Below are 16,177 nucleotides of genomic sequence, written 5' to 3' on the forward strand. Positions count from 1 at the left end.
TAGGCGAAACAAGCAACAAGACAGACGCACTATCGACACCAACCGCACCTCACAACGACCTCCTCCTCCTCTCCTCCCCACTCCCTCCGCTACTAATCCTCCCCTCGACCTCCCTCCCACGCATCACAACTCCCGCAACCATCTCCACGAACCTCCTCACGTCCTCCTCCTCGTCACTCTCCAGCAACATCGGGCTATGCTCGACTTCGATTCGCCGAGGGAGGCGCGACCAGTGCGCTTTGAGAATCGAGAGGGAGGAGAGAGTGAGCGAGTCGTTGCCTGAGAGACTGAGCGCGAGGGTTCGAGGTGAGATGGAGGTGGTGTCGAGGGAGAATGAGGGAGGAGGAGGGGCGAACGACAGCCCTGTTAGGTCTGCCGCGCTCAGCCAGAGATGGCTCAGGTCGAGCGACTCGAGCCCGTGCGGGAGGTCTCCGATCGCTTCGGTGAGTGGGCCGAGTGGGAGGTAGGGAGTCGTCGACAGGTTGAGGTGTTTGAGCGAGGGCAGGTGGGTTGAGAGCGGGAGTGGGAGGGACGAAGTCGAGGACCAGGAGAGGTCGAGGTTTTCGAGACATTGGAGGGGCGATCGCTGGGACGTATCTGAGGAAGGGCAGAGGAGGGGGAAGAACGAGGAGATACGTCGGCACCCTTTCAGGCGCAAAGAGCGGAGATTTGAGAGTGCAGATTCGGGTGCGGATGAGGTCGTCTCGGCGAGGAGGAGCAAGTCGCTATCCGTCACGCCCGAGAACGACAAGTCGAGAGTCGTCAGGCGGTCTGAGCAGCTCGAAAGGAGGTGTGAGAGAGTCGTCGAGGGAAAGGAGCGGAGACAGAGGTGTCGCGTGCCGGAGAGGATCGAGGGTAGAAAGGCGAGTAGTTGCGGGTGAACGTGCGGGATATGCGTGAGCGAGACGGTGTGGTACAGGTGGGGCTTGGCGAGCAAGTCGCGGAACTGCAGGTTGCCCGTGTCAGCATGACGGGCCGAATGAGGAAGGGAAGGACATGATGTCACTTGGCGGTTCGCGCGCCTCAGCCGTCCCAGGTCCTCCAGGTCGAGGAAGCTGATGACGAGCTCGACAATCTCGATGGGTAGCCGGTCAAACAGGCGAACGGAGCAGGGAGGGAGGACCTTGCGTCGTTTCGAGGCGGGAGGCGAGGGTGCGGCGACGGGTACGAGGCGGAGATGGAGGGCGGGGGCGACGCATTGGTGTGCATGTCCAAGTGTGCCGTGTCGAGGGTATGTCTGGCAGGCTTCAACGGCGGGCTGGAGGCAGGTTGTCGCCATCCTCGGGGAGAAGTGGGGTTGTTGACAGGTCGACGCAGGCGGATCGGGGCGAGTTGCGGATTGACGGGATGGCTTGTGTGTGTCGTAGCAGTAGTGTTAGCGTATCTAGCAAGCGTCTGAGCCTATCGAGCGAGTTGAGGTGAGAGCAAGAGCGAGGCCTCATTGTCAAGGCGGTGTTGGCGGTGGACCTCTCCCCTCGACACCGTCTGGCGGGTCGACGCTGGTTTGCACACGTCTCTACAGCCACCCTGACTGCATCGGCGTGCAGGAAACTCCCGCCCGCGGTGACTTGACCCCTTGCCATCCTCGTCGCCTTGCTTTCATCAGCCCAGGTCAGCCATGGCTTGAAGAAGCTCGCTCGCTCTTCTGCTGCTTCCTGCTCGCCAAAAGGGAACACGCACAGTCACGCTGGCTTACATAAGTGCACGCTCCTTGTCCTGCGCTGCACTCGTCCTTGCTCTCTCCCTCCTCTTCATCTCGCCACAACCCCTCACTCGCCTCACCCGGCAGCCACCCTCGCAAGCCGACTTGACGCATCCATCAGCTTCACCCGACATCGCACTACAAGCCGATACAGCAATGAGCGCAGCACAGGTCTCCCGCTCCGTCGTCAAGAAGGTCCTCGCGGTTGTGCGTAACACTTCCGCTACCATCCCTCGCTCAGAGCTGACCTCCTCCTTTCCGCAGGAAACGCCCGAAGGCGCAGGCGCGACTGTCCGTCGCTCGATCGGCACGGCTCAGCTCCGCAACTTCACCCCCTTCCTCATGCTCGACAACGTGCGTCCTCGTCCACCTTTCCTCGCGGCACCCGTGTTGACCTTCTTGCTCCGCACAGTTCCTCGTCAAGGAGGGCGCAGGCTTTCCCGACCATCCCCACCGCGGCATGACCACCCTCACGTACATGCTCGAAGGCGAATTCGAGCACGAAGACTCGAAGGGCAATAAGGGCAAGATCGGGCCGGGCGACCTCCAGTTCATGATCGCGGGAAGGGGCCTCGTGCATGCTGAGATGCCCATCCACGGACCGGGCAAGAAGGACCCCTTCGGACTGCAGCTGTGCGTTCACGTCGCTTGTCTCGTTCTGCGTTCCGTGACTGACAGTCTCCGGTCTTTTTCGCTTGCAGCTGGATTGATCTCCCTGCCCGCTACAAGAACGTCGAGGCATCCTACCAGGACCGCAAGGCATCTGAAGTTGCTTCGTGCGTCTCGTCTCCGCCCGACTCCCGTCTTCCCTCGTTTCTAACCCTCTGCATCCTCCTTGCGCAGCGCCCACCCTACTCCCAACGTCGAGATCAAAGTCGTCTGCGGCGAGTCGCAAGGCTCGGAAGAGGAAGGAATCGTCAAGGGAAACGTCCGACCACTCGGCGGATGCTGGTTCATGGACTTTATCGTCTCGAAGAAGGGCGAGCGGGTCTTCCAGCAGCTTCCGGTTGGCTGGAACGCTTTCGTGCGTGGTGCCCTTGATTCCTTCGTTTTGCAGGAACTGACGATGAGCTTGTTCGCAGGTCTACACCCTCGAAGGCGAGACGCTCATCGGACCCTCCGACTCTCCGCGCCCTCTCAAGCCCGTCGAACAATACCACACCGCAGTCCTCTCGAACTCGGATTCCGAGAACGGCGTCTGGTTCGAATCCGCCAGCAACAAAGCGCGCTTCGTCCTCGTTGCCGGCGAGCCATTGAAGCAGGGCGTCGTGCAGCATGGTCCGTTCGTCGCGACCTCGAGGGAGGGAATCCAGAAGGCGTTCTTGGATTACCAGATGCAGAAGAACGGCTTTGAAGGCGCGCATTCGTGGAGGTCCGAGATTGGGAAGAGGGTGCGTTCGCTCTTCGCCGCTCTTTCTGCGAGGACCTCACTGACGTCTTTCCCCTTACAATGCACCTGCAGATGACCTGAGCGCACGATTCACGTACCGCCCCGTCTGGCACGTTATCGACACCCTCGCAACGACCGTCTTCCTCTCTCTTTGCCCTCTTCCGTAGATACATCAGCGTTGTAAAACTACTCTATCGAATGGCCGTGCCTCCCGCGAGATCAAGATAGCTAGCCTCGTCTGTCCCGTCCGCCCTCCGCTTCTCCTCCTTCCTCCGACCCATTTCTCCCTCCTGCACTTCACAACTCACCCGCAGAAACGTTGCCCAACGTGCTCCGTTCACTCACGCTCGTCAACACCGCTCGTCGCACAGTCGCAGCCGGTCCCAAGCACTTCGCTCGTCTCGCGCATCCTCATCAGCCTTTCCCCACCTTTGGCTGTTCGAACGGTTGCAGTGCCCCTAGATACCGGCAGGTGCGCCCTGACGTCTTTTTGGCCTCCACACGCGTACTCAGGTTGTGGCGCCAGTCGTGCGAAGCGCGGAACGTGTGGGAGCCTCCGATGGATGGGGCGAGGTGGAGGAGGGCGAAGCTGGAGAAGGGATGGCAGGGGCGTGGGAAGGACGACGCGGATCGCGTCTGTGTGGATTGATTCGTCGCTCAACGGCCCAACGAGCCGCTCCGTGCGCGCATCGCGGAAAGCATCCTCTCCTCGAAATCCCGAAGTCTCGCTCCTCGTACTGACCCGCGCTCTTTCGTTGCCGGGCAGTTCTCTAGCCCTAACATGGCTTTGCACAACTCCGAACCGAATTGCATCTTCTGCAAGGTGAGCGACCGTTGCTCGGTTCCGCCTCTCCTGCCGGTCGACCGGCTCTTCTCTGTCGAAGACAGTCTTCGGCTCTCGCTTGAAGGCGAAAGTCACTGACCATATGCGTCACTCCGTAGATCATCAAGGGCGACATTCCGTCGTTCAAGCTGATCGAGACGGATGCCATGTGCGTTCGGCTTTCCTTCGCCACCTTCCCGTCTGCGCACCCTGACCAGCTTCTCCCTCTGCAGCTACTCCTTCCTCGACATCGGACCTCTCTCGAAGGGCCACGCCCTCGTCATCCCCAAGTGTCCGCCCCTGTCCCACACTCTCAACCTCGCCTTGGCTGACAAGCGATGTGCTCTCGGTACAGACCACGCCCCCAAGCTCCACGACGTTCCCGACGAGCACCTCGGTGAGATCCTCGCAACGCTCAAGAAGATTGCGGTTGCGCAGGGCGTCGAGAACTACAACATCTTGCAGGTCAGTCGTACGCTCATCTTTCGCGTCGGCGGCTGTATGGATAGTCAGCGGGCGATGCTTTGACGGCGAGACGAACTCTGACATGTGACGACTCCCGCAGAACAATGGCAAGATTGCGCACCAGGTCGTCGACGTGAGCCTCCCCTTCGCCTGCTCACCCACTCGAGTTCGATGACTGATCACTGCTCTCGTCCTCGTCCTCGCCCGCAGCACGTCCACTTCCACAGTCCGTTCCTCACCCTGCCGCTCCCTTCGTCCCGCTCGCCTCGCTGACTACCCGCTTGCGCTCTTCCTTCCGCAGTGATCCCCAAGCCTTCGGACTCGGACAAGGAGGGACTCGTGATCGGCTGGCCGGCGCAGCAGGCGAACATGGATGAGCTGAAGAAGTATTGGGAGGAGGTCAAGGGGAAGCTTTGAGCGGGCGACGGCGTATCTGCGTGAGTGGAGGAGGGGAGAAGGCAGGAGCGTGGGAGGTCAAGCTACGAAGCGACGGAGTAGCTGGTGTGCAGAATTGGAGCAAAGCAGTACATGTGCAGCGCGCGAGACCCAAAGGACCTGAGAGAGCGAAACCACTGCCTCTCGTTCGAGCCTCGCAGGGTTGATTGGCCGGTGCGCTCCTTAGACCGCCGAGCGTGAAGCAGCACGACAACGACAACTTGCGTAACATTGCGAGTGGTGTATGCGTGGGCAAGTCAATGTATCGAGCGCCGTCCGTCCGCCTCCACCGCTTCCTCAAGTCGCCAAACTCCGTCCTGCGCACCTTCCGCTCCGTCTACTTCCCCGCCACTCTCGCCTGCGCACCCTGCGCCTCCTGACCGGCATCCAACCCCCAGAACCGGTTAAACCTCATCCTCACTCCCTCCCACCCATCCAACGCCGGCCGCGCGTCAATAAAGAACGCCAGATTAGGGCGGAAGACTTCTTCAGGTCCCTTATCGGGATTTGAGGGCGAGGGAGGCAGGATGAGAGGAGCGGAGGGGGAACGGCCGGTGTAGAAGTCGATTACGTAGCGGATGCGGAGAGATGAGGGGGTCAAGTCGGGAGATGAGGGGGCGGGCGTGACGGCTGAGGAAGGTGAGGAGGAGGAGGCGGCTGGGAGAGCGGGTGGCTGGAGCGGACGGTCGACGATCCAGTCGTGTCGGTCGAAAGGGGCCGTGTAGCTGCGGAAAGCGGAACGGGTCAGCCTCTCGTCGTTAAACAGACGCTCAGGAGCACACGCACCCGATCATTGACTTCCACCTCGCCCTCGGGCTCATCTCCTTTGGCTTGCCAACGAAGCTGACGAGCCTGCTACCCGTCTCTTCGCCTTCCTTCAAGCCCATCGCCTTCCGTTCCCAGTCGAGGATCTGTTGCCACACCCGCTCGTTGACCGCGTTGTGTATAGGGACCACAACGTCCATGTCTTCCGCCCGCGGGTTGCGCTCCTTGCGCTGGAGAGCCGTGTAGAACGAAGCGGGCGAGGGGTACACCCAGTTCTCCTCCGAGGGAACCGTCGCTGCTGCCTCGGCCGAGTTGACGTTCTGCTCATGCATCGGACACGCTGGAGGTGGGTCGTCTGAAGATGGGTGAGCATCCTTGATTGCCGATGTCGAAGCTGCAGAGGGAGTCGAGGCGGAGGACGAGGGGAACCAGCGCGGGATGGTCGAGACTTCTCGCTCGGTCGAGAGGTGTTTTGCGCGAGGGTCTGATGCAGGGAACGAGTGCGGCGCGGCGGGAGACGAGGCGGATGCGGAGGGGTTCGCGGTGAGCCAGGACTGTCGGGTCGTGTGGTCGACGGGGCAGGCCGACTGTTGTTCGGTCGGTTGTGCGGGCGCCGTAGCAGTGCCCGTGAATGGCCAGACCATCTTCAGCGGTAGTTGTCGAGAGTGAGCGTGAGTGTGAGGAGGACGAGGTGAGGGAGGCGGTGTCAGCTCGCGGCAGTCGCTACGAAGGGGTTCGTGAGCCACCTTACGAGGTTCAAAAAGTCTTATGAGGCGGACCGAGCAGCCCAGCTATTTTCCAGACGTTGACGCCCTTCCCTCCCCTCCTCCGCTTCCCTTCTTCCGCTCACATCGCTCACTGCTGCCAAGCATGGCTTCGCGGGTGCTGTCGCGCGCCTCTACGCTCGAGAACAAGCTAGACTCTCTCTCTATTCACGACGAAGCTCCGCCTGAGCAGCTCAAGCGCACCTCGGTCGCTCACAAACCCGCCAACCCAAAGGTGCGTCTCCTCGTAGCCCTCTAAGCTAGACTGCCTCGTGCTGATCCTCAGACATTCACGTAGCTTGCGCCTATTCGACCATCGAATGCCGCGGCTCCCTCGTCGACTCTCTCAGCCCAGCCAACCTCGTCCGCACCGTCTTCATCCAACATCAACCGCCAACCGTCTCTCAAGCTCGCGACTGCCAACTCGGCAGCTTCACGGGCTTCTAACGCGACTGGTGGAAAGTTGAGAGTGCCGAACGGGCCGGGCGCGAACGCGGGAGGAGCGGGAACCGGCTTGCAGAGCAAGTTCCGAGGAGGAGGTGCGAATGGGGGCACATCTCCGGGTGCTGCTAGCTCTTCCGCCGCGCCTTCAACATCCACGCGACCACTTCCGACCGGCACTTCCTCGCGAACCGCTCAGCCTCCGTCCTCATCCTCTCCGCCTCCCTCAGACGTTCCCTCCGACATCGGCACTTACGATGGCGGCTTCGAGCGCGACGAGCAGCGAAGAGAGAAGGAGCGAGAGGCGGCGGGTGGAGGTCAGGCGATCAAGGGTGAGGCGGTCAAGATATTGGCGATGGACTCGAGCGCAGCTGGTCCGTAAGTCGGCTAAATGATCCTCTCCCAGGCAGTAGCAAAGGCATCCCCATCGAGGCTGGCCTCGATTGCTATTGCACCGTAGAGTCGAGCGTTGTTGACCTTATGATGCTGTTGCCCTCAGCCACCGCCCGACCCAGCGCTTCTCCCTCTCCTCCTTCGAGATCGGCAAACCCCTCGGCAAGGGCAAGTTCGGACGCGTCTACATGGCTCGAACACTGGTCGAGCCAAAGTACATCGTCGCGCTCAAGTGCTTGCACAAGGAGGAGCTCGTCAAGAACCGCGTCGAGAAGCAGGTTCGGAGGGAGATCGAGATTCAGAGTCATCTTGCGTAAGTCGGAGGTGTTTCGCATGAATGTCTTGCATGCGCTGCCCTTGCAAGGTCGTATGCTGACTCGGTTGTGCGCCCGCGTTGTAGCCACCCCAACATCCTCCGCCTGCACGGCTACTTCCACGACGAGACGCGCATCTTCCTGATCCTCGAATTCGCCGGCCGCGGCGAGCTGTACAAGCAACTCTCCAAGTGCGGGCGGTTCAGCGAGAAACGGAGTAGTCGGGTGCGTCCCGCTCCTTCCTTTCCTCCACGCGCAAGACTGGTGCTGACTCGTGCGCGACAGTACATCGCCCAAATGGCCGACGCGCTCGCCTACCTCCACGCCAAGCACGTCATTCACCGCGACATCAAACCTGAGAACATCCTTATCGGCATGAACGGCGAGCTCAAGATTGGCGACTTTGGCTGGAGCGTCCACGCGCCTGGCAACCGGTGAGTTGCCGCTGTCCCTCCCTAACGATCGAAGTTATGCTGACGAGACGGCAACGCTATGTAGCCGCTCAACTCTCTGCGGAACACTCGACTACCTCCCGCCCGAGATGGTCGAGAACCGCGAGCACACGGACAAGGTCGACCTTTGGGCTCTCGGCGTCTTGTGCTACGAATTCTTGGTCGGAAATCCGCCTTTCGAGGATTTGTCGGGCCATCAGGGTGAGTTGGACCGGTCAAGCTGTCGTGTTGTCTGTTTGCGGGTGGTCGAGTCGGACTCGCTCGAACGGACTGGAGGACGATGGCCAGTAGCCAATGCTGACGCTCTCTACCATGTGCTAACAGCGACCTACAACAAGATCACCCGGCTTCAGTACACCATTCCCGCGACCGTCTCTCCCGAAGCCGCCGACCTCATCCGCAAGGTGCGTGCCCTCCTCCACATCCTCCTCTCGCGGATCTCCCGCGGACACTACCGCATCTGCTCTCTTGTCTTCCCTGTACTGACCCCTTCCCGCCCGCAGCTCCTCCGCATCAAGCCCGAAGACCGCCTTCCGCTCTCCGAAGTCCTCAAGCATCCCTGGATCAAGAAATACGAGAAACGGTCCTTTTCGTCCGTGCCGAGCAGTTTGGCGTCGTCCAGGGCTAGTACCGTCGCTTAGGGCACGCGTGAGGAGGAGCGGGAGGAGCGGTTGGAGTTTCGCAGAACTTGTTGTGTTGAGTAGAGTCTCTGACATTTGTACATTCGAGAGGTCGTTGTGTCACAGTTTTTGCTGGCTGTGAGGGAGCGGAGCACAAGCAGCAATCCATCGAGAGGAGACACGCTTGCGAAGGTCGCCTCTCTCCCTCTTCATCCTCCACGAGTGACAAAGCGAATCCAAGCGACTTCCCCTCTCCAGCCCTTACAAGCAAGCGCTCCTCCCCGTCTTCCTACTCATCCGCCGCCGCCGACGACCCGCCCTTGTTCTTCGTAGCAGTCTTGACAGGACCCTGTTCCTCGCCCGTCTGCTCAGAGTCGGCATGGGCTTGCTCGAGTTCCGAGAGGGTGCGTTCGGCTTCCTGTTGACGCGCACGACCCATGGAGCTTGTCAGTGGAGGACGCGGAGAGGAAAGGGGGGGACGAACCTCGCGAGTGGAAGAGGCCATGGCAGGGTTGTGAGCGACGGCTTTGTAGCCAGCCTGGACGCGGGTGTAGTCCTGGCGAGCCTCGCCTCAACGTCAACTCGAGTCGTCCACAGCGGGCGGGAACGAGAGGAGGAAGTGAGAGCGGAACGCACCTTCTCCGACTGGATGTAGCCCGACGGGTCCGTCTCGGTCACCTTGTTGCCTTCGACGTAGAGCTCGTGCGACATTGTGTGCGTGTGTGTGTGTTCGCGTCGTGAGTTGTGAGCGGGAGAGTGAAAGGGAGAAAGACGCAGAGCAGGCGGTCGGGCGGGTTGACGTCGCGGATCGAGCGGGTCTGCAGCTCGCGCAGATCGGTGACGATGGAGGTCAACGGAGACTGCAGCGACGCGACTACTGCAGGAGATGCAGAGGGAGAGATCGACCTGACCTTCCCAACTCGAGGAGACCGCTCTCCTCCCTCACTGCTCCCTCCTCGACGCTCTCACTGCTCGAAGCGGCGGTTGACTAAGCTGACAAGGTGCTACACCCGACGCTGACCCTGCTACGACCGTCTCCTCGTCGTCTGTGCCCGAAAACCCGCTTCCACTTGCCCACGTCCGCCACCCTCTCCGACGCTGTCCCATCAACGTCCGTTCCTCCCTCGTACCGTACATCGCCAGTACTCGTACGTAGCTCGACTGTTGACCTCCGAAAAAGGCTTTCCTTGGCGCCAGGTGGCGGTGCAGCCGAAGTTGCGTCCCGATGCAGCGGTTCACCTCCTCCCTTCCCTCCGGTTCACTCGCACACCTCAAGAACACATGGTCAGCATCAAACACTTGCTCGAGAAACGCAGAGGTACGTCCGCACGACTCGCCCGCGCACGTTCTCCACCCGCTGACCTCGACTTTGCGTCGGTCGCTTGCAGGAGCTGGTGGCGCACGAGGAGGGGTCAGTGGAGGTGGTGGAGGGGGAAGGGGAGGAGGAGGGAGTAGCAGCGGTGGGAGCAGCTCGGGCGGGTCGAAGGACGGTGGGTCGTCTTCGTCGGGGTCGTCGAGCAAGGGAGGGACTTCGTCCGGTTCTTGTACGCTCGCTCTCTTCCTTCCAAGTCCCTGTTGTAGCTGACTTTTCTGTTCCATTGCTCGCCGCCTGCTCTGTTCTACCTGCGCCTTCGACCTCCCGCCATTCCTCGATGCCTCTTTCCCTTCGCTCGTCTGGAACGCTCTCATCGCCTCTCACCTCTCGCTTTCGCCGACACCAAACGCCCTCACTTTGCAGCCAACCGCGGCGGCCTCCCCGGCTACAGTCCCTCAACCTCGACCTTCGGCGGCGGTGCCCCTCGCACGATCCCAGGCGGCGGCGCCTTCGCCGGCCGTCAATTCGGCGGTGCGACACGCTCGTCCATCTACTCCGGCTACGGCTACGGCGGCGGGTACGGGACGTACGCGCGAGGCGCAGTGTTGGGCGGGATCGCAGGGTACGGGTACGGACGCGTCGCGGGCCTGGGATTCCCGTTCGGCTTTTGGCCGCTCTACTACGGCCCGCACTATTACGGGGACGACGAATACGGACCGCACAGCAACTCGTCAAGACCCGGTGGACCCCTTGCGGCGGCTTCGTTCTCCCCGCCCGGCGGGAACTCTTCTGCTCCGCCACAGTACATGGTCTATGGCGACCAAGACTCGGTGGGGAACGTCACGCAGGCACTGGCGTCGCAGTGTCAGGCGGTGGCGGTGGTCGGATCGACGCCTGTGACGGACAACGGGACGTACCCCTCCTCGACCAACACGACTCTTCTCCCCGCCCTCGACCCGATCAACGTCGAGTCCTACTACCGCGCGTCGTCGTTCGCTCTCTACTCCTTCTTCACCGACTCGGCGCAGCAAGGCTCGAACGCGACGACGAACTACACCGAGCCCATCTCGACTCCGCCGTTCAAGTACGATGCGAGTCTGAGGGACCGCTCGTTCGAGTCGTGCGTCAACGACACGATCTCGTCGACGTTGCCGATTGAGGATGGGTACCAGGGCGACTCGAGTGCTGCGACGGCGTTGTGGCGGAAGGGAGCGAGGGGAGAAGCGTGGGTTGCGACATTGGCGGCGGTGTTGGTGTTGAGCGGGGTTCGGTGGCAGGTCTCGCTCGTCGTCGTGCTCGCTGTTGTCGTTGCGCTTCACGGGCAGGCGTGAGGATGCGACTGTAAGTGCAGTAAGTTGTATTCTTTGCCGTGAATAGGACTGTGTTGTATTCGAGCATTACACCTGGCATCGATTGGACCCGCGTCACTTGCGCGAGAGGAAGAGTCGGTCGTTCGTCTGCACGCTCTGCTCGCTCGTGCTGCTCGTTCAGCTTGCTCGAGTGCAGTTCGACAGAAGGCCCCACGACAGCGGCTTTATCGTGATCCCATCCCTCCCCGCGCCCTCGTCGTCGTCACTCAGCGCTCTCGATCGCATCCTCCCTCGACCCGCTCCGCTCACCCTCGCTCTCCTCGGCCAGCGCTTCGCGAGCCATGCCGCCCTCGAAAGCTCCTCCGCCCGTTCCTCAGCAAGGCGCACCCGCATCCCTCTCTGCTCGCAGGATGTCGAACGCCCAGACCGGATCGGGGTCCAACACCCCCGTGCCGCCTCCCCAGCTCAGCCTCAACATCCCCGCAGCAGCAGCAGCGACGACGACCGGCGCAGGAGCAGGAGGAGACTCGCATGTCCCGCTCAAGCAGAACCTCGCGCCGCGCGAGGCGAGCGCGCCCAGCTTGAACGCCTCTGTCCAGCAACCGAGCAGCAGCGCCGGTGCCGGGGCGACGTCGGGGGCCCGCCTCGGACGCAGCGGGACCGTCAAGGCTTCGAGCGGCGGGGCTGGACGCAGGGAGAGTACAGACGCAGGCTACGAAGGCGAGATCGAGCGACACGGGCAGGCCAACGACTTTGTCGACGCCGACGACGACAGTGACGCCGATCAATCGACCAACGCCGGCGGTCGTCCCCAGCTCAACAAGCGCGGGTCGTCGGGCAACGTTCGTGCACGCGACCATGCAACCGGAGCATCCGCGACGGCGTCGAGCAAGTCGCCCTCGCTTCCCAACATTCCCGACGCCGAGTCGTTTGCCCGCTCGATGCAGAAGAACCTCAACCCATCGACCTCGTCGCACGCTCACCCGAGCCACCTCCCCTACCGCGGGAACGCCCACAAGGCCGGCCAGAACGCCCAGGGCCAGAAGCCGCGCTCGCCGAGCATGTCGAGCCTCCGCTCCGTCGAGGCGACGAGTCACCCGTTCCCGACGCCCGGTATCAAGCAGGCTCACGGATTCAAGTTTGACAAGTGGAAGTCGGTCGAGGAGCAGAGGCTCGACGAGGACGAGCGCAAGGAGAAGCACTGGAAGAGGTGGGGTCCTTACCTCTCCGAGAGGCAGTGGGTGCGTCCGCGGCTCTTCACCGTAGTTTTGACAGCAGCTCACGACGACGACTTCGACAGGCCACGGTCCGCGAGGACTACTCGGCAAACGGCGATGCCTGGACGCACTTCCCGCACGAGCACGCCCGCTCGCGCGCGTACCGCTGGGGCGAGGACGGCATCGCCGGCCTGTGCGACAACCACGGCCGACTGTGCTTCTCGCTCGCCATGTGGAACGGCGTCGACCCGATCCTCAAGGAGCGCCTCTTTGGTGTCACCGGTCACCAGGGTAACCACGGCGAGGACGTCAAGGAGCTTTACTGGTACCTCGACTCGACGCCCACGCACTCGTACATGAAGATGCTGTACAAGTACCCGCAGCGCCCGTACCCGTACGAGCAGCTCGTCCGCGAATCGACCAACCGCGGCCGCGACGTCGGCGAGTTCGAGATCACCGACACGGACGCGTTCGACGACAACCGCTACTGGGACGTCTTTGTCGAGTACGCCAAGGACGAGGACTGCGCAGAGGGCATCTCGATCCGCATCACGGCCTACAACCGCGGTCCCGAGACCGCGACCCTTCACCTCATCCCGCAGCTCTGGTTCCGCAACACCTGGTCGTGGCCCAAGGAGCGTCCGACCGGCGCCGACATGCCGTCCCTCAAGCAGGTCGGCGAGGGCGTCGTCCAGGCCGACCACAAGTCGATGGGCCGCTACTACTTCCACGCCAACTCTTCGCCCGCCCCCATCGGCCCGCGCGGCGGCAAGGAGGCGCAGGAGACGGTCTTTGTCGACGACGTCGTCAACCCCGAGCTCCTCTTCACCGACAACGACACGAACTTTGAGCGGCTTTACGGCGGAAACAATGCTGTCCCCTACACGAAGGACGCCTTCCACGACCACATCATCCACTCGCACCGCCCTCCCATGCCCGAGGCGTCGTCCGAGAAGCAGAACGGCGCGAACGGCGACGGCTACGACTCGGACTCGACTGCCGACGGCGCCTCGACCCCTCGTCCCGAGGACACGCGCCAGTTCGTCAACCCCGAGAAGAAGGGTACCAAGGTCGGAGCGCACTACGTCTTCCGCGACGTGCCCGGAAACGGCGGCTGCGCCGTCGTCCGCGTCAAGCTCACGACCAAGTCGGCCGAGGCGGACCCGTCGATCCAGGATGAGGAGGAGTTCGACACGGTCATCGAGGAGCGCAGGATGGACTCGGACGAGTTCTACTCGCGCTTCAACTCGGGCGCGCTCAGCGACGACCTGAGGAACATCATGCGCCAGGCCTTGTCCGGCATGCTATGGTGCGTCGCATTTCTCTCGATTGCTTGCTGGCTGCGCAGTTCACGCTGACGGTCCCTTCCACCCGCGCAGGACGAAGCAATTCTACATGTTCATCCAGAAAGAGTGGCTCGAGGGCGACCCCGGCCAGCCCGCTCCGCCGCCCGAACGCAAGTTTATCCGCAACCGCGAGTGGAAGCACATGCACATCGAGGACATCCTCTCGATGCCCGACAAGTGGGAGTACCCCTTCTTTGCCATCTGGGACTCGGTGCGTTTGCTTCTTCCTCTCCTTTCGCTGCGAGAAGACGGGACTGACCTCTGTCCGCGCGCAGGCCTTCCACTGCATCCCGCTCGCGATGATCGACCCCGCCTACGCCAAGAAGCAGCTCGACATCATGACCCGCGAGTGGTACATGAAGCCCGACGGCGCCTTGCCCGCCTACGAGTGGAACTTTGGCGACGTCAACCCGCCCGTTCACGCCTGGTGCGCTCGCCCGCTTCACGTCTCGCTCGCAATCTCACTGACTCGTCGGTGTACCGCAGGGCAACCTTCCGTGTCTTCAAGATTGAGCGCAAGATGCACGACCGCGAGGACCTTCCCTTCCTCGAGCGGGTCTTCCAGAAGCTCCTCCTCAACTTCACCTGGTACATCTCTTCTCCGCCGCGATGCGGATCCCGTTGTAGTTTTCCTTTCCTGATTCGTGCTCGCGTATAGGTGGGTCAACCGGAAGGACTCGGCGGGCGAGAACGTCTTCGAGGGCGGCTTCCTCGGCCTCGACAACATCTCGCCGTTCAACCGCTCCGAGAAGCTCCCGACGGGCGGCACGATGCGCCAGGCCGACGGTACCGGGTGGATGGGCTTCTACTCGCTCACGATGCTCAACATCGCCCTCGAGCTCGCCAAGCACAACCCCGTCTACGAAGACATTGCCAGTAAGTTCTTCGAGCATTTTCTCTTCATCGCGGACGCCATGACGTTCCACGATGGAGAGGCAAATGAGGTCTCGCTTTGGAACGACGAGCAGGGCTTCTACTTCGACGCCGTGAGATTACCCAGCTTTCCCTCCTCTGCTTCCGTCGCACTTGCTGACCACCTCGAGTCTTGCAGATCGCGTGGGCGCCCGACTCGATCCAGCAGCTCCCCGTCCGCTCGCTCGTCGGCCTCATCCCCCTCTACGCGACCCTTACCCTCGAGCCGAGCACGATCAAGCGCTTCCCCGGCTTCCGCAAGCGCATGGAGTGGTTCATCAAGAACCGGTCGAGCATCTCGAAGCGCAACATCGCCAACATGTCGCGTTAGTCGGCCTGGGCTTCTTCGTCTCAAAGCATCGGACTGACTGCTTTATCTCGCACAGTTGGCGGTAAGGGCGACCGCCGCCTGCTCGCGCTCGCCAACGAGGACCGCCTTCGCCGCATCCTCGAGCGCATGCTCGACGAGAACGAGTTCCTGAGCGAGTACGGCATCCGATCGTGCGTAACCCTGCATGCTCTTCTCGCGCTCGCCCGGACTGACAGCGTCCTCCGTTCGTAGTCTCTCGCGCTGGCACCGGGAGAACCCGTGGTCGATGAGCGTCAACGGCGAGGAGTTCAGCGTGCACTACTGGCCCGGCGACTCGCACAGCGGCATGTTCGGCGGCAACTCGAACTGGCGCGGACCGATCTGGCTCGCCACGACGTTCCTCCTCATCGAGAGTCTGCAGCGGTTCTACCAGTACTACGGGTCGGGATTCACGATGTCCGTCGTCGCTGTTTGTTCCCCTTCATCGCCGCGCCCGAGACTGACACTCTGCGTTATCCACCCGCAGCGAGTGCCCGACCGGCAGCGGAGACATGATGAACCTGGCGCAGGTCGCAGCGGAAATCCAGCACCGCGTCATCAACCTCTTCGCGAGGGACAACGAGGGCAACCGCGCCTGCAACGGCGGCAGCGAGCTCCTCAACAAGGACCCTCACTTCCGCGATTACGTTCCCTTCCACGGTCAATCGCTCGCTCTCCTTTCACGCTTGCGAGCGCGAAGCTGACGCTGCAGCCGCTCCCGCAGAGTTCTTCCACGGCGACTCTGGCAAGGGTCTCGGCGCTTCTCACCAGACAGGCTGGACTGGGTGCGTTCTGCTCTCGTCCCGCACTCTTGATTGACGCTGACGACTTGTCAATGTCGCAGCCTCGTCGCGTACTTCATCTGGTCCGTCGGCTCGACTGCCCGCCTCCCTCGCACTCCTCGCACGCCTCGCTCTGTCGCGTCAGAGTACTTTCACGATGTGATGACCCCGGGTGTCTCCGAGACCGAGATGAGCTCCGCCTTCAGCGACGTCGACAGCGCCGCCGAGTGGTCGCCCGATGAGCTGTAACCCGCCTCCCTCTCCTAAAACTTCCGCTTCCCAGTGCCTCCTTATGTTCTATAGACGTCCTTGCCGACTTGGCCGCCGTACAAAAAGATCCCCCTGCATTGCATCTCCGCCTGCAACTCTCGCTCGGTCGGCC

At 62.1% G+C, this 16,177-nt stretch overlaps 8 protein-coding genes across 8 annotated transcripts; 5 read left to right on the forward strand and 3 right to left on the reverse strand.

Annotated features, from left to right (window-relative positions):
- Window positions 1–49: 49 nt before the first annotated feature.
- Window positions 50–1,279, reverse strand: RHTO_07693 (F-box domain containing protein; the record flags this gene model as incomplete). Its single annotated transcript, XM_016421349.1, has 2 exons — window positions 50–946; window positions 1,007–1,279. The coding sequence occupies 2 exons, from the start codon at window positions 1,277–1,279 to the stop codon at window positions 50–52; spliced, it is 1,170 nt and encodes a 389-aa protein (XP_016273942.1).
- Window positions 1,280–1,858: 579 nt separating this feature from the next.
- Window positions 1,859–3,173, forward strand: RHTO_07694 (pirin; the record flags this gene model as incomplete). The annotated part of the gene is made up of 7 exons (XM_016421350.1): window positions 1,859–1,909; window positions 1,967–2,056; window positions 2,115–2,335; window positions 2,404–2,478; window positions 2,546–2,726; window positions 2,785–3,093; window positions 3,165–3,173. 7 exons carry the CDS (start codon window positions 1,859–1,861, stop codon window positions 3,171–3,173), a joined length of 936 nt encoding a protein of 311 aa, XP_016273943.1.
- Window positions 3,174–3,873: 700 nt separating this feature from the next.
- RHTO_07695 (Hit-like protein involved in cell-cycle regulation) lies at window positions 3,874–4,797 on the forward strand (the record flags this gene model as incomplete). Its single annotated transcript, XM_016421351.1, has 7 exons — window positions 3,874–3,915; window positions 4,035–4,084; window positions 4,149–4,207; window positions 4,271–4,380; window positions 4,481–4,513; window positions 4,591–4,606; window positions 4,682–4,797. The coding sequence occupies 7 exons, from the start codon at window positions 3,874–3,876 to the stop codon at window positions 4,795–4,797; spliced, it is 426 nt and encodes a 141-aa protein (XP_016273944.1).
- Window positions 4,798–5,152: 355 nt separating this feature from the next.
- RHTO_07696 (holocytochrome-c synthase) lies at window positions 5,153–6,224 on the reverse strand (the record flags this gene model as incomplete). Its single annotated transcript, XM_016421352.1, has 2 exons — window positions 5,153–5,540; window positions 5,602–6,224. The coding sequence occupies 2 exons, from the start codon at window positions 6,222–6,224 to the stop codon at window positions 5,153–5,155; spliced, it is 1,011 nt and encodes a 336-aa protein (XP_016273945.1).
- A 226-nt stretch (window positions 6,225–6,450) lies between these two features.
- RHTO_07697 (aurora kinase) lies at window positions 6,451–8,585 on the forward strand (the record flags this gene model as incomplete). The annotated part of the gene is made up of 8 exons (XM_016421353.1): window positions 6,451–6,579; window positions 6,643–7,163; window positions 7,285–7,491; window positions 7,579–7,717; window positions 7,778–7,926; window positions 7,991–8,145; window positions 8,269–8,348; window positions 8,448–8,585. The coding sequence occupies 8 exons, from the start codon at window positions 6,451–6,453 to the stop codon at window positions 8,583–8,585; spliced, it is 1,518 nt and encodes a 505-aa protein (XP_016273946.1).
- A 268-nt stretch (window positions 8,586–8,853) lies between these two features.
- Window positions 8,854–9,275, reverse strand: RHTO_07698 (uncharacterized protein; the record flags this gene model as incomplete). Its single annotated transcript, XM_016421354.1, has 3 exons — window positions 8,854–8,982; window positions 9,049–9,120; window positions 9,201–9,275. The coding sequence occupies 3 exons, from the start codon at window positions 9,273–9,275 to the stop codon at window positions 8,854–8,856; spliced, it is 276 nt and encodes a 91-aa protein (XP_016273947.1).
- A 570-nt stretch (window positions 9,276–9,845) lies between these two features.
- Window positions 9,846–11,210, forward strand: RHTO_07699 (uncharacterized protein; the record flags this gene model as incomplete). Its single annotated transcript, XM_016421355.1, has 3 exons — window positions 9,846–9,882; window positions 9,953–10,108; window positions 10,303–11,210. The coding sequence occupies 3 exons, from the start codon at window positions 9,846–9,848 to the stop codon at window positions 11,208–11,210; spliced, it is 1,101 nt and encodes a 366-aa protein (XP_016273948.1).
- Window positions 11,211–11,530: 320 nt separating this feature from the next.
- Window positions 11,531–16,044, forward strand: RHTO_07700 (uncharacterized protein; the record flags this gene model as incomplete). Its single annotated transcript, XM_016421356.1, has 12 exons — window positions 11,531–12,430; window positions 12,490–13,700; window positions 13,786–13,963; window positions 14,028–14,179; window positions 14,239–14,340; window positions 14,411–14,738; window positions 14,804–14,990; window positions 15,051–15,165; window positions 15,227–15,430; window positions 15,501–15,673; window positions 15,738–15,798; window positions 15,858–16,044. The coding sequence occupies 12 exons, from the start codon at window positions 11,531–11,533 to the stop codon at window positions 16,042–16,044; spliced, it is 3,798 nt and encodes a 1,265-aa protein (XP_016273949.1).
- Between the last annotated feature and the right edge of the window lie 133 nt (window positions 16,045–16,177).

Source organism: Rhodotorula toruloides, assembly GCF_000320785.1.
Source record: "Rhodotorula toruloides NP11 unplaced genomic scaffold Scaffold8, whole genome shotgun sequence".
In the NCBI taxonomy this organism is placed as follows: domain Eukaryota; kingdom Fungi; phylum Basidiomycota; class Microbotryomycetes; order Sporidiobolales; family Sporidiobolaceae; genus Rhodotorula; species Rhodotorula toruloides.